Raw genomic sequence first — 15,551 nt, 5'->3', positions numbered from 1 at the left:
AGGGGATTTGCTGAGGTGGGAAGAACAGGTTGAAGAATAGGGGTAGAGTTTGGGGTTGGCCTTTCTTTGAAAATGCTATCAGGCATCCAGCAGACATGTTAAGCGCTCAGTGAGACGCACAGTCCGGACTTCTAGGAAAGGTCAGGGCTGGAGATACGGATTTGTGTGGTGCTGGACCATGGTGGGATTTAAGGAGGACTTGTGAAATAAGGAACTAAGTTTTCAGGAACTTTGAATACTTAGCCAGAAAAATGGGACAAGAGCTGTGAGGTCCATTATTTTCCTGTGACAAGTATTATGGCAATGGTTTTACTGTAATATGTAGTTTCATTTTCTCAAAATTCCAGTTTCCTTTTTAAAAGTGGGAAATGAGGCACAAAAACAAAATAGTAAATTGCCCAGGGCCAAGCCATGAGCAGGTGGTAGAGTTGGGGTTTGAACCGGGCTTATGGGAATCCAATGTCCTTCCACTTGCTAAACCTTAGTACAGTCAATACAGCACTCCCAGGCTTCCCTGGTGTCCAGGGGTTAAGAATCCTCCTTGCAATGCAAGGGACACTGGTTCAATCCCTAGTCCAGGCAGATCCCACATGCTTCAGAGCAACTAAGCCTGTGGGTGGCAACTACTGAGCCCACAGCGCTGCAACTACTGAGCCCTTGCGCCTAGAGCGTGTGCTCCACAACAAGATGAGAAGCTACCGCGACGAGAAGCCAGGGCACCACGATGAAGAGCAGCCCCCACTCGTGGCAACTAGAGAAAGTAAACATGTAGCAACAAAGACCCACAGTCAAAAAATAAATACATAAATCTTAAAAAAAAACCACACATACAGCACTCCTGAATGAACAGATTATCCAGGTCTCTTATAAATAAAATATGTATGCTTGACTGAAATATTTATTTGAGAATTATACAGCAAAATTCCAACATGGCATAAACTTTGTAGAGACCTTTAAAAAATGTCCCATCAAACTGCCTCTATTCTTTTCCTTGAAGAAGGACTAATTATTCAGTATCATTTCAATTAAAATGGAGCTCCTGAGAGAAAAAAGAGTAGCGAGAAGAGAGAGATCATAGTTTTATACATTGTGCTGAGAAATAAGAGACCTTCCTACATGATGACTAATCCAGTCAAAATAATTGGCCACTTTGGTGTAAACACCTGGGAACCCTGATTTTCCGCAGTTTTCACCCCAACTCACAACACCCCAAACGTAAGTCACGTTGTTGACATCCTGGCAGACTAAGGGGCCTCCAGAGTCCCCTTTACAGGCATCAATAGAACCGTCATCTGTACCTGAGGAAGACAAGGGACAAAATCCCACATTTACTTCCATTGTCAAGGCTGTTCTTCCGCCCGTGCCTGTACTGACACGGACTTTCTTTTTATTTTTTTCAAGGTTTTTGTTTGTATTTTTTGAGCGTGCTGTGTGGCATGTGGGATCTTAGTTCCCTGACCAGGGATTGAACTCCCACCCCCTGCGTTAGAAGCATGCAGGCTTAATACTTGGACCTCCAGCAAAGTCCAAACACTGACTTTCCTACACTTTCCTAACAGGCAATAACAATGGGCTCCCTTACAGAGCAGGCCCAAAGAGTTGTGGAAATGCAGGTTGGAAAATACTGTGTCTTCTATTAATACTCATTCTCCAAGTTGAGCAAGTACTCTCCTTCCTCTACTTTATGGAAGCATATTTCACAATGAGATGGCAATCTCAAAGTAGCATCAACAGCTGAGTGGAAAAATAATAGGAGTACCTAGTACTCACGGAGTGCTTAATATTTATTAATTGTTCACTGTTTTAATCCTCATCACAACCCTATGAGGGAAAGATCATTACTATACCTATTTTAAGATGAGATAAGGGCCCAGAGACATTAGTGAGCCTGTCTAGGGTCAGACAGCTAATAAGTGGCAGAGCCTGAACTTGAACCCAGGTAGCCAGACTTCAGAGCTTAGCCTCTTAACTGTGCAGTCGTGCCTGGGTAGATTGTGTGCTGTTCTCCCCTTTTGTGCTCTGAAATCCTTAGCTCCATTTTAAGATGGTGGGGTGGGGGGAGGCACAGGGAATAGTCTATTTACTTTCTTCTCACTCTTGTGACTTTCCAAGATTTTAAATTGCTGTATCCAAGAAGTTGGGGCTTCCCTGATGGCTCAGCAATAAAGAATCTGCTTGCAGTGCAGGAGGCTCAGGCTTGATTCCTGGGTTGGGAAGATCCTCTGGAGGAGGGCATGGCAACCAACTCCAGTATTCTTGTTTGGAGAATTCCATGGACAGCGGAGCCTGGCAGGCTATGGTCCAAAATGTCACAAAGAGTTGGATGCGACTGAGCGCACACACACATCCAGGAAGTTACAGGATGTCAGTAACTCTGCCTTTTTCTATAACCCACTGTTTGTAAGTGATTTCAATAAAGTGTCCTAAATGCCCTGCCCTGGCTGGCACCCTGCCTTCAGGTCGCCACCAGAAGAGGAACTGATGTAGTTATGTTAGGTGGTGGCAGTAGCATCCCTGTGATACTGAAGGAGGGAGGGGCAGGGGTCCTGAGAAGCCAAAGGGATTTCTAAGAGGGGAGAACTGACTTCCAACTGGAAGCATCTGAAATGAGATCCTTTGGATTTTTACTCAGAAGTCTAGGCTTCGATCCTGAATATACCATTGCTTATCTGTAAGACTTTGTCGTGGTGGTGTTTAGTCGCTGAAGTTGTGTCTGACTCTTTGTGACCCCCCCACGGACTGTAGCCCGCCAGGCTTCTCTGTGCTTGGGATTTCCCAAGCAAGAATCCTGGAATAGGTTGTCATTTCCTTCTCTAGGGGACCTTCCCGACCCAGGGATCAAACGCGCATCTCCCGGGCCTCCTGCATTGCAGGTGGATTCTTTACCACTGAGCCACCTGGGAAGCCCCTGTAAGACTTGGGGCAACTTGCTTAACTGCTCTGCGTATCACTTTTCTCATCTCTTAAGATCACCAATGTTGCAGGTGAGGAAACTTGCTCAAGGTCACAAAGTAGTAATTGGTAAGAACTGGAATGTAAACCCAGGCCGTCTAGTTCCAGAGTCTGTGCTCTTAATCACCTTGTTAGACTGCTGTATAATGGCTTAAGGAAGATTTTTCCTCTGGGTATTAGATTGAGGGAACTTTAGCTAAGGGAAAGGGGCTGATAATGCAACAGCCAGTGGTGGTTTAGTTGCTAAGCGGTGTCCGACTCTTGGAGACCCCATGGACTGTAGCCTGCCAGGCTCCTCTGTCCAAGGAATTTTCCAGGCAAGAATGCTGGACTGAGTGGCCATTTCCTTCTCCAGGGGATCTTTACATCCAGAGGCCAAAGGAAAAGCTTGGAGGCTCAGAACAAGGCGGTGACTCAGTGGGGAGGACAAAGGTGTTTGGTTGGGACCATGGAGACATCTCCCAGAAGCCGCTTCGTGCTTACCTGCACACTCCATTTCTTTTTCAAAGTAGCGACCTGGGTAGAACGCTGAGCAGTTGTTTATTATATGAACTTCACCCCACTTAAGTGAATATACTTTTTGGTTACCTAAACAAAGTGAAAAAACAAAGAGGCATTTAGAAGTTACAAATGAGGAATCTAAGTATTTACTTTCATAATTTAGTAAACCATTAGGAACATATAAGAATATATATACTTTAATACATATGTAAACTTTTGAAGAGAACTCACTAGCAAATTTAGTCATACACTGCTCGTATCCCATTTCTATAATTGTCTTTCTAAAAAGAGTCAAGAAGCCTTATTGAATATTTGGCCTGGGTACTGTGAGATGGGCCTCCCTGGTGGCTCCGTCAGTAGAGAATCTGCCTGCAGTGCAGGAGACCAGGGTTCTATCCCTGAGTTGGGAAGATCCCCTGGAGAAGGAAATGGCAACCCACTCCAGTATTCTTGCCTGGAGAATCCCATGGACCGAGGAGTTTGGAGGGCTATATGGTCCGTGGGGTCACGAAGAGTTGGACATGGCTGAGAGACTAAGACACAGCACACTGTGAAATGAATGGGATAGACTCCTTCTGATCACCGAGTCTAGCGGTGAGGTGGGGTGGGGGTGGAGGGTGGCTAGAAATCTGTGATCAGGGTCTTCCCACATAAATAGTTCCAGTCTTCTTATCGTCCCTTATTTGCTTGAAAGTCCTTGTTAGAGTGAAAACAACTTTTAAATACAAAAACTTAAAATGACAATACACATGAAGCAATTGGTATCTACGAGTTTTTGTGTCTGTGAGGAACTCCATCTCCTAAATGATTTGAAAGTCACTGAAAGAGGATTTAGGATTTCCCTTTAAGTCACAGATTTGGGACTTGCACTTGGTCCAAGGAAAGAGAAGGACCAGGAGCTGTTGCTGATTGACAGTCCAGGGAAGATGAGAAAGACCTAAGAGCACAGGTTCATATACCTCAGGTAGAAGGAGTGAATTTTTGTCCCATCTCCCCTCTTCCTTTTTCCCACCCTACAGCAATTTGTATGTGCTCCAGGAGGGCAGGGGCTGGGCCTGATTCATTCACTGCTGCACCTAGCCTCATGCTAGTACCAAGTAGTTACATAATAAATATTTATGTAATTAATGCATGAACTCAGTAATTCCGTTGTACAATAAACATTTTATGCCAAATGACTTGGCTCCTCAATTAATCTACAAATCTCTGTCTCTACCTGGGGACAGAGACCTCTGGTTTACCGTGAAAGGACACCCCCACAGATCCCACCCAGGGTGTTACGGGCTAATATTCTCTTCTGGGAAACAGAGGAAGAAACGAATGCTTTCTAACACATTCCTCCAACAAATATGGCAAATCAGGAAAGAGTTTCTTTTTTCTCCTTGAAGTCATACTTCACATTAGTCTTTTTTTTTTACTTTTTAATATTTCTTTTTATTTATTTATTTGGCTGGGCCTCCCTGGTGGTTCAGTGGTAAAGAATCTACCTGTAGTGCAGGAGACCTGGGTTTGAACCCTGGGTTGGGAAGATCTTCTGGAGAAGGAAATGGCAACCCATTCCAGTATTCTTGCCTGGGAAATCCCATGGACAGAGGAGTCTGGACTCTCACTGCTGAGGGCCCAGATTCAACCCCTGTTCGGGACACTAAGATCTGGTAAGCCATGCAGTTTAGCCAAAATAAAATAAAATGTTGGTATTTTTAAAAAGAACAAATAAAAGAACATAATACTCTCTGGATAAATTAATTACTAATAAAATTTTAGCGTTTTGTAAGTCTTGGGTATTCAAACATACTACAAGTTCAGGTTCATTTGTATGCATATTTTATACTTTTCTCATGGGCCCAGCTGGTAAAAAATCTGCCCACAATGTGGGAGACCTGGGTTCAATCCCTGGGTTGGGAAGATCCCCTGGAGAAGGGAACGGCTATCCACTCCAGTATTCTGGCCTGGAGAATTCCATGGACTGAATAGTCCATGTGGTCGGAAAGAGTCGAACGCAACTGAGTAACTTTCACTTTATACTTCTCAATATGGCAGTTATAAAGAGTGTGTTGCAATAGGAATCTGTTAGGCAAATGCAGTGAAGCTATTGACAAAGAAAGTTTAAGAGATCGAAAGGAAGCTATCTTTCTAGGCTGACTTCAAGATGAGGGGACAAGTACTGTTTAAATTAATTCTAATCTGTCTCTAATTTAGTAGGTCTTTCTAATAAGGTGAAGTCCCTCAGTTGTGTCCAACTCTTTGCGACCCCACAGACTGTAGCCTACCAGGCTCTTCCATCTGTGGGATTTTCCAAGCAAGAGTACTGGAGTGGGTTGCCATTTCTTTCTCCAGAGGATCTTCCCGACCCAGGGACCGAACCCAGATCTCCTGCATTGTAGGCAGATGCTTTACTTTCTGAGCCACCAGGGAAGTCTCTTCTAATAATTGCCCCTAAGCAAAGTACATCTCTTATTCATATGAATGTTCACTTCAAGTCATCTTAGAAGCTCAAAGGATAAATTCTTTATGTTATCTTTCTCTTTGTGGGATGTTGGGGTGTGAGGCATGGAGAACAGGGGAGAGCAGAAGAGAGAGGGGAAGGCTGTGGGATCACTGACTCAGCACATACTGTGACTGTACCTTTGAAAAACATTTCGTCTTTCATTCATATCATTCCAACCAATCCCAAAAGTCCATGCTATGTGTCCCCCCTGTCACTCTGCTTTTTTTCTTGGTGAATGGTTAACCCTCAATGGATGTTTCAATATTGCAGAGTATAGGTCTCCTTGAAACTCTGGGTCAGGATCAGTTACATAATTCACAGAGCCATTTTAAAAATTAAAAAATGTGAGGTGAGGCTGCTGCAAAAATGACTGAGAATTTCATGATGGTAACAGCAGAGTAGTACAGCAAGCACACACCCCAGCTTGGGGTGCTGGGCCTCCACACAGGTCCTCTGCCTGTGAGGTGGCCCTGGCTGGACACTCACTTTTCTGGATTTTATGCACTATTTCTCTCTGAACCCTGGGAGATTAGCTCCTATGCATTTCTCTTCCTATTCACTTTTCAACCCCTGCATTCTGATGAACAAACTAAAACATACCTTTTTCTCGACCCCAGCCAGAAATGATGCACTTATCATTAGGTTGAAATAGGTACGGAGACCAGGGGACACAGGCAGGGACGGAGTTACTCAACACACACTGTTTTTCACTTGGGCGTTTTTTCATTTCAATCAAAGCTATGTCATTTTGGTAGGTAGTTCCATTGTAGTTTTCATGGATAATAATTTGATTCACCGAGTGAACAACTGTCTGAAAGCCAGGTCTTATCCAGTCTGTAAATGATGTCCATAATTGGTAACGATGCGTTCTGCTGATTCTGTAACAGATAGGAAAGGCGGAAAATATATTGATTTGGGGCGAGGGGGGAAGCAAGTATAAATTGGACTTCTGATGCTTCATCTTTAAATTCTCCCCTTTTAAGGAGTTTTTTCATTTTCCCAGATTTTTTTAATCCTTGCTGCCATGAAGCATTGCAATGAAATTTTCTTAGGACAGAATTAAAGTCAGTGGATAAATGTAGAAAGGAATAGTTCATCTACCTGCTAAATATTAGGGACATAAAGGTCTCACTACTTAGCAGAGATGCCAACAGTAGAATGAGTTGGCTGCCTCTGAAGAGTGTGGGTATTGAGGGTATTTAAGCAGAAACCAGAGAGCATCTAGCCAGGAATGTGCTTGAGGAAGTGGGGAGTCAGAGCACAGGGTCCCAGAGGTTCCCGGGGTGAAGACCTGGGAATCATCATTGTAACCTTTAAAACTGACTTCATCCTAACTTTGCGTTGTATTATTTGCTCAAGAACCTTTACTGGGTCTTATTCATCTACAGACAGATACCTGTGTTGAGTATTGTATCTGGAACACAGTAGCTGTTTCAAACTTTGGTTGAAATGGTGAATGGGTTAAATATTGCCTGTCCTCATGCCTCACTCCATTTTCTTACCAATTTTCATCTTGTGGTTTCCAGCAAATTTGGCATCTACTATTACTTTCTTGGGCTTCCCAGGTAGCTCAGCTGGTAAAGAATCTGCCTGCTACACAGGAGACCCTGGTTCAATTCCTGTCGGGAAGTTCGCCTGGAGAACGGATAGGCTGCGCGCTCCAGTATTCTTGGGGTTCCGTGGTGGCTCGGACAGTAAAGAATCCACCTACAATACGGGAGACCAGGGTTTGATCCCTGGGTTGGGAAGAGCCCCAGAGGAGGGCATGGCCACTGTAGTATTCTTGCCCAGAGAGTCCCTATGGACAGAGGAGCCTGGTGGGCCACAGTCCACGGGGTCTCAAAGAGTCAGACATGACAGAACAGCTAAGCACAGCACAGCTTACATCACTTTCTCAGGGAAACACCTTACTGTTAAACAGTGGTGTCCTAGGAGCTAATGAGGTGTTTAGGATATTTTTATTTACACTCAGTGTTCTAAGAATGCTGTGCTTCATATTAATTTGGTTATATTTCAGGATCAGAGGTCCTGAATATTGTTCAGAGGTTAACTGTTCATCCATTCAATTTACTTAATATATATTTAATGTGCCAAGTGAATGTGGGTAAGCCAGTTAGGAAGCAGATGGTATAATCCAGGAGAGAGGTAGGAGCATGGTAATAGTGGAGATAAGAAGAAGCTTTGAGAATTAAATAACTGGCAATTAAAAACGCCATCTGGAAGAAATTGTAGTACGTATATACAATGGAATGTTACTAAGCCATAAAAAGAAACACATTTGAGTCAGTTCTAGTGAGGTGGACGAACCTAGAGCCTGTTATACAGAGTGAAGTAAGTCAGAAAGAGAAAAACAAATATCGTATATGAACACATATATATGGAATCTAGAAAAATGGTATTGATGAACTTACCTGCAGGGCAGGAATAGAGACTCAGACATAGAGAACAGACTTACAGACACAATGAGGGAAAGAGAGGGTGGGACGAATTGAAAGAGTAGCATTGAAATATATACACTAGCATGTGTGAAAGAGAGAGCCAGTGGGAAGCTGCAATATAGTGCAAGGAACTCATCCCGGTGCTCTGTGACAACCTAGAAGGGTGGGATGGGGTGGGAGGGAAGCTTAAGAGGGAGGGAACGTATGTGTACCTACAGTTGACTCATGTTGATGTATGGCAGAAACCAACATAACATTGTAAGGCAATTATCCTCCAGTTAAAAATTAAAAAAAGATTTTAAATGACATCTGGAGTTGGTGATATATAGGTGAGCTGTGTGGTAGGGCTGAGGGAATGAAATGTGATCATTTCTAGATTTCTGCCTTGTATAGCTAGATGAATGGTGTTGCCATCTGCTGAGATAGGGAACTGTAGGTCAGGACAATATTTGGGGGAAGGGGCAAATCATGACTTCAGTCTTATTTTTTATATTTAATTTCTTGGCCACAGTGTGGGGCAGGTGGGATCTTAATTCGCCGACCAGGGATCAAACTGGTCTCCCTGCATTGGAAGTACAGAGTCTTAACCACTGGATCACTAGGGAAGTCTTGGAGTTCAGTCTTGGACATTTTGAATTTGATGTACTAATACTTCTATACAGCCAAGATAGTGTACTGTAGGGTCAGGGTTGGAGAAGTCTAGACTGGAGCTATCAATGTGTCAGCATACGGTGGTATTTTAAAGTGCAGATAACTTTATAAAGAAGAAGTAAGAAGAGAAGAGGAAGCCAGGATACACATCGAGGAACTTCAGTATTTCACTTGAGCCATAATGCTCAGTCACTGGAAGAGGAAGCTGCAAAGAAGGCAGAGAAGGTGTGGCCAGAGAGGTGGGTAGAAAACCAGAAGCGTTATGTTACAGAAGCGAAGGGAAAAGGGTTGTTCAGAAGGAAGAAACAAGATTTGGTGCTTTGCTCCAATCCATGAGGATTTTTATGGGTGTCATTCAACAGATTTCCTGTCCCTCTAAAGTTTGGGTCACCTGCAGATTTTCTAAACAGGCCTTCATCCAAGTTACTGTCACGTATGCTGACCTTGGTTTTACCCTGGCTCTGCTACAGACTGGGCTTCCCAGGTGGTGCTGTGGAGAAGAATCTGCCTGCCAACGCAGGAGATACAAGACCCGCGGGTTGGATCCCTGAGCCAGGAAGATCCCATAGAGTAGGAAATGGTAACCCACTCCAGTATTCTTGCCTGGAGAACCCCATGGTCGGAGGAGCCTGGTGGGCTACAGTCAGGTAGCTACAGTTATGGTGTCGAAGAGAGCTGGACAGGACTGAAGCAACTTAGCATACACACAGGCACCGCTGCAGACCTGTAGTGCTGTTTCGGCCAAGTTATGCAACTTCTAGTTCCAATCTGTCTATCTAGAAAATGGGAGGAATAATATTTGCCTCTCGAGAATGTTAAGAATGTTAAAACAAAAATAACATCTATGAAAGCTCTGGGCACAGTATCGGGTCTGTAAGAGGTACTCCATACATGGTGTTTCATTCATTCTAAAGGTCAGAACTGAAGCCAGAATTCTGAACTCTGTCCTTGACCCATGCAAATGAGCCAAGTGAAACAACTCGGTCCCTACAGGCTCGATCTGCCCTTGCCAGCTGAGGTCAACAACTTGGTCTGTGGGGAACATACTGGGTTCTGAGGAACTGGCCTCTGGACTCCTGATTGTGAACATCAGAGAGGGTGTTTAGCAGACAACAGAGTGGAACTAAATGATTTTTCTTACATAGATTTTTATTTATCATTTGACTTTATCACAACCTCTATGACCTAATTTCATTGTTTCAGAAATCAAGAATCTACTGGAGAGGGTTTTTTGTTTTGTTTTGTTTTGTTTTGTTTTACCTGACACAATGTGCAGCAGTCAGAATCCAACAGCCACCGATATAAGTTCCTCCACAGTGGATTTTGTCACTTTCCTTGATTGCAATCTGCCATGGGAAGTCTCCCTGTAAAGACATTCATGTGGTTACTGCCATCCTGCCAGACAGGTGGCTTGAAGATTTCCATCGCAAGGTTCTTAGTCTCTAATAATTACCATCCCTCCCCCTCACTTTTTTTTCCCCCAAACTTGGGCAGCTCCAGGGAAATGACATTATCAGTTTTTGTGTCGGTTTACCATTTTTGCTGGCTTGCCTCCTACGACTCGTTTCCTTCGAATGTGCATGTTGTTTTTAACTCCGCAGGATAGTTTAGGCAAAAATGACTTTATAAATTTTCTTTCTTTAAGAAAAGAAGAGATTGTATCATTATGATTTTTGAAACCATTACCTTCTGGGCAAACTTCTTGATTATCTATGCTGCAAAAACAGCAGAGTGACAACTAATATGAAGCAGCCCAGATTCATTAGTAAGTCATTTTGGATGCTATTCACCTTGCTTAAAAATTCTGGCTTCATATTAAAAATTAAGCTTTAAATTGGCTTGATTCTCTGAAGTTCTACCTAAAGGTGGACTCGTGGCCGAAGGAGGTTGCCTGAGGGGTCACACACTGACCAGCCTCTGGCAGATAAGAGAAGCCACGCGCCCAGACATTACTACTGTGACAGCTCAAGATGGGTGACACCTCTGGATGAGGTTCACAAGCAGAACTCCGCAGTCTACTTTCTTAGTTCTTACTTTCTGGAGACTGTTTATGTGGGACTCTTCAGTGATATTAATATTAACATTGATGATGTTACTGTTGAGTTCTTTCTATGTGTCAAATCCCATGCTAAATACTTTGTATATAGTTTGTATCACTTAATCATCATATTAACACTGACAGGTAACATGCCAGGAACCCCTGGACAATCCAGGATCAGTGGGCTGGGAGGGGGCTGTGTTTTTAGCCACTTAACATGTGATGGTGTTTCCTTTCTCAGTGAGCACTCAGACATGGCACACTTGTCACTGGGAGGCATGCTAGAGTCAGGCTTAAGACATGAATTTGCAAGGGAATTCATGACAAAGGAAGAAAGTAAAAGTGTAAGATGCTCTTCTTATTATCTCGCTCTATTTTATCATGTCATGAAAATTTTTGTAAACTTGATTCTTAGTCCCAAATGAGAAAGGAAAATTAATATCACTGTCAATTACTTTGAGCACATAAGAAAGAGGTAGGGCCTCAAGGGAGAGAAGTTGTGAACAAATGTGGATAAAAGATTTTGGGGGAGTCCCATCCAGGCTAAGAACTGGGTTAAGGGAAGAATGTGATGATAAATTTTAAATTTCTGCTTGTACCTTTAAGAAGGGAGACCCCCATCGATTGAGGACTGTCAAATCAGCTTGGATTGAACTTGAAAATTAATTTATTACCCTGAGTAGAAAATAAAGGGCCTTTGTTGGAAATCCCTCTGACTGATATCTGCAGCTTTGAGATCTAAATCTTCCACTCATTGCCTGATTTTTTAAAAATTGCTGATGAACTCTGGGGCCTGGCAATCAGAAGGGAGTCTTACATGAGCTTCAGTTTTCAATCCTCCTAAAATAGGGAGATATTTCACTCCCAATTTGTATTTGAGCTTGTTACTAACCTAAGTCACACAGCTAACAAATAACTAAGTCAGGAATTAACATGTCAGTTTGACTCAAAAATTCCTATCAGTTACTGTCTTCCCAGGAACTTACTACTTTGTTTAAATTTGGCTTTCAGTGTAGACTTGGCCAAAAAACAGCTCTTCACAGATTTCCTGTTATCATGGTTTAAAATATTGCAGAAGAATCTATTATTTTTGTACTTAAAATGTATGTCCTGGGTCACAAATCTGGTTGGCTTTGACAAAACTGATCTGACAAAGCTCATAGCAAACAGAAAAGCTGTATGTAAAACTAGACTGTTTTTTCCATTTCAAAATAAGCCATATATATTAACCTATTTTAAAAGTAGTTTTCAAGAAGCATTTAAGCTTGTTTTTCTTAAAAATGATAAGAAAAGTAGTAATGGTTTTTCTATTTAAATTGAAATCAAAGGAAATGAGTACTTGAATCAATTATATTGCATATATGCATATATACTCACATACATGCACATGACATTAAAATGCAAATTTGACCAGTGAAGCACTAGTGAAAAAGAATAATGTTAACTTACCTGCATCCATATCAGCAGTCAACACTTCTGCTGCTTCTATAATCAAATAAAAGTTCTAATGTTTAAGCTATGTTTATAGTAAAAATTAAATCATTAAAATCATTTAAACTTTGATAATAATTTTCTGTCTAAACTCTGTCCTACCTTTAAAAAGGACAACATGAAATCATCTTATTTCCTTTCTGTTGGTAGGTAACTGTGAAGGCTCAAGGCAGTGACCAAGAGTCCTGAGCTGACATTAAAAAGGGTCTTTGCATTTTGTATATAATAAGGTATCTCTTAACAGGGGTCATGCAATAATTCATCAGTTTCAGTATCCAGCAGGGTTATTATTAGTCATCTGGGATGCAGAAGTCAGAAGTTAAACAAAAACAAGAACAGATTTGCTCTTCTTTTTCTTTCTTAGACTTCGGCTTGAAGTTATACAGGATGATTCCATCTTCACTCTGCTGTCCTGAAACATTTCAGTTGTGAACAGAATCATGATTTCTTCGACCTGAGCATCTAAAGGTGAATTCCCACAAAGGGTTGCTCTGTCTTGGATGAGGTTGCCGCGCAGAGGCCATGTTACTTCGCTGCAGCAGTCCTGTGCATTATTACTGTATTTCCCACATTTTTGGGAGGGGAAGACTTACATGTATCTGTTACACTACACACCTAGGTTATTTTCTGCTCAGAGCTTTCACAAAAGCAGTAACATAAACCAAAGAGAAGACTTCATATCAAATGCTCAACAAAGGGCGATGGGCAAAGTCCAGTAGAGCTGAGATATACTGGATATTACAAGACAAGCAGAAAGCTCCAAAGCACAGATCATAAGAAAAACAATCAATGGCTTTGATTAAATAAAGATTTTAAAATTTAAAGATTAAAGACTTCTATTCAACAAAGCTCAGTATGGCCAAAGTTAATAGGTGGGTGACAGAATGGAAGAAGGTATTTGCATGTCTAAAACTGAAAATGGATTAATATCTAGAATGCTAGAAGAAAGAAGACTGCGGCCCCAATATGAAATGAGGCAAAAGATGGGAATTGGCAAAAGGAAAGACGAAAAGGAAGAGGAAACTCAAAAGGCTAGTATGCATGTGAAAAGAAACCCAGAATCATTGGTTATGACAAAAGTTCAAATAAACAAACAATGCCCTATCACTTGAGAGTATTAGACCAGGAAAATTAGAAAGCTGGATAGTGCTAAATGTTAGTGGAGTGGAGGCGAGCCCTCAGCAGGTGGTATTGGTGGAGGTGAGCAGCTTTGCCACAGAACATGTAGGCACCAGTTTGTCAAATGACTCTAACAATTTCTGGCCCAGCTCGATGCCTCAGAGCAATCTCCCACACATCCTTAAGGAGAGGATATTCATCATTGCATGTGAGTGTGGGCTGAGAGTCCAGTACTGAGCAGGTAGAGAGTAACTTGTGAAAGGTGAAACCACATAGTGTTTTATTGTGTGGCAATTAGAAGCAACAGATTAGACAGAAACATCACAACATGGACGGGTCTTAAAAATGCGATGCTTTGTGAAAAGATAAAAAGGAAATAGAGGATACACAACACCATACCCTGTGAATTACAAATGTACCCTCACAAGATAACAACTGACACTGGATAAGAATGTACATGAACAAAAAGACACACATGTTAAATCACATTACAGTGGTTGCTACGGGGAATGAGCGAGTCTAAGGTACTGGAGTAATGGAGAATCGGTGAAGCAAGAGAGGGGCCTTGCCTGAACCAGTGATGACTGCGTGCTGGTCATCTCTGGCGAGTTGTCACTGGGCTGAGGAGTGTCACTAACTCATCACTTTGCACCTGAAGTCTGAAACTAGAAAGGGAGGAAGGGCAAGAGGGAGGGAAGGGGGAAAGCAATTAAGAAGAGGAAACAAACAAACACCAAAATGAAACAAAAAGGACAGCAGCAGCCTTGGAGGGCAAAATGACAAGAGGGAGGGGATAAAAAGAAACAGTGGAAATTAGCCATTTAGAACAGGGGTGATCTTGACTATATAAAAGTCACTCAGGAATCCTGAGAAACCCTGAGGAGGACCAAAAGCTTCTGGTGGTCATTTTAGATGAATAACGAAGAAAAGGATGACTCTAAAGAGCTGGAAGATTTGGGGATGTCTGTTACAAAAGTAAATAAGAAAATATCTAAGGTGAAAAGATGTTTTCTTTCCTCTGGTGACAGTTTCTTCAGCAGTTGCCTTGGTTTTGAGGAGAAAGGAAAGGAAGAGAAGGCTATTTGGCAGAGGTGCAATGTGCAGAGAAGGTGCTTGGCAGGCTGGGCGCGGGGAGCGTGAGGAGTTTACCCCACTGTGGAACAAGGCCTCTGTGTCGAAGCAAATGGTGAAACTGGTCATATATATCATCCTCGGTTAAAGGTTACCTTCAAATATAACAATATAACATAAAAGCAGTGCTTGTGTTTTGTTTCAATTCTGCAACATCCCAAGACTTTAATAAAATTTTTACTTTCAGCTACAAATAAAGGGGATGAAAAAAAATTTACCACAGGAAAGCATCATTTTTACATGAAAAAAAATACACACCATTTCAAGCTAGGACTCTTTATTCTTCTTTTCAATTCTGTAATATAAATTTTCTATGATAAAAGTATATTTACCTTTAATTTCAGGATGTCCAGTTCCTAAAAACAAAAGAAAAATCTCACTGTAGCAAAGAGATCATTTTCACTTGAATTAAATGTACACTAATCATCAATTTTCAGTACAGAATAACAACTTAACATTTATAAAAAGATAAAAGGGGCCCACAGTATGCCACTTTTTGTAGCAAATACTTTGATTTTTAATAGTGCCTAACAAATGTTTCCTCTTACATTTAAACACACACCAACTTTACCACAGCAAGGAAATCATTTTCACTTGAGTTTAACAGAGATTCATGTGTTAGATATATTTGAATACATACCTAACTATAAATATTATATAGTTAGACAAAAAAATTTTCTGGAAGTTCACAGTTCACATATTGCTGAAGCCTGGCTTGGACAATTTTAAGCATTACTTTACT

At 41.8% G+C, this 15,551-nt stretch overlaps 1 protein-coding gene and 1 long non-coding RNA gene across 2 annotated transcripts in view; one reads left to right on the top strand and one right to left on the bottom strand.

Moving 5' to 3' along the window:
* The window catches only part of CFI (complement factor I), a 43,688-nt gene continuing 29,015 nt past the window's right edge, over window positions 879–15,551 (bottom strand). The window contains exons 9-15 of the mRNA XM_005681316.3: window positions 15,142–15,165; window positions 12,518–12,553; window positions 10,565–10,668; window positions 10,291–10,394; window positions 6,542–6,819; window positions 3,436–3,540; window positions 879–1,298 (exon numbers count right to left, since the gene is read on the bottom strand). Of these exons, the coding sequence (XP_005681373.2) occupies window positions 1,081–1,298; window positions 3,436–3,540; window positions 6,542–6,819; window positions 10,291–10,394; window positions 10,565–10,668; window positions 12,518–12,553; window positions 15,142–15,165 (869 nt within the window). The 3' untranslated portion in view covers window positions 879–1,080. The remainder of the gene's footprint in view (window positions 1,299–3,435; window positions 3,541–6,541; window positions 6,820–10,290; window positions 10,395–10,564; window positions 10,669–12,517; window positions 12,554–15,141; window positions 15,166–15,551) is intronic.
* LOC108636204 lies at window positions 12,563–14,931 on the top strand. The gene is made up of 2 exons (XR_001918170.1): window positions 12,563–13,027; window positions 14,707–14,931. It is a non-coding gene; the product is annotated as an uncharacterized LOC108636204 (long non-coding RNA).

Source organism: Capra hircus, chromosome 6 (assembly GCF_001704415.2).
Source record: "Capra hircus breed San Clemente chromosome 6, ASM170441v1, whole genome shotgun sequence".
In the NCBI taxonomy this organism is placed as follows: domain Eukaryota; kingdom Metazoa; phylum Chordata; class Mammalia; order Artiodactyla; family Bovidae; genus Capra; species Capra hircus.
The sequence above is the reverse complement of the archived record's forward strand: the minus strand, read 5'-3'. Positions and strand labels throughout refer to the sequence as shown.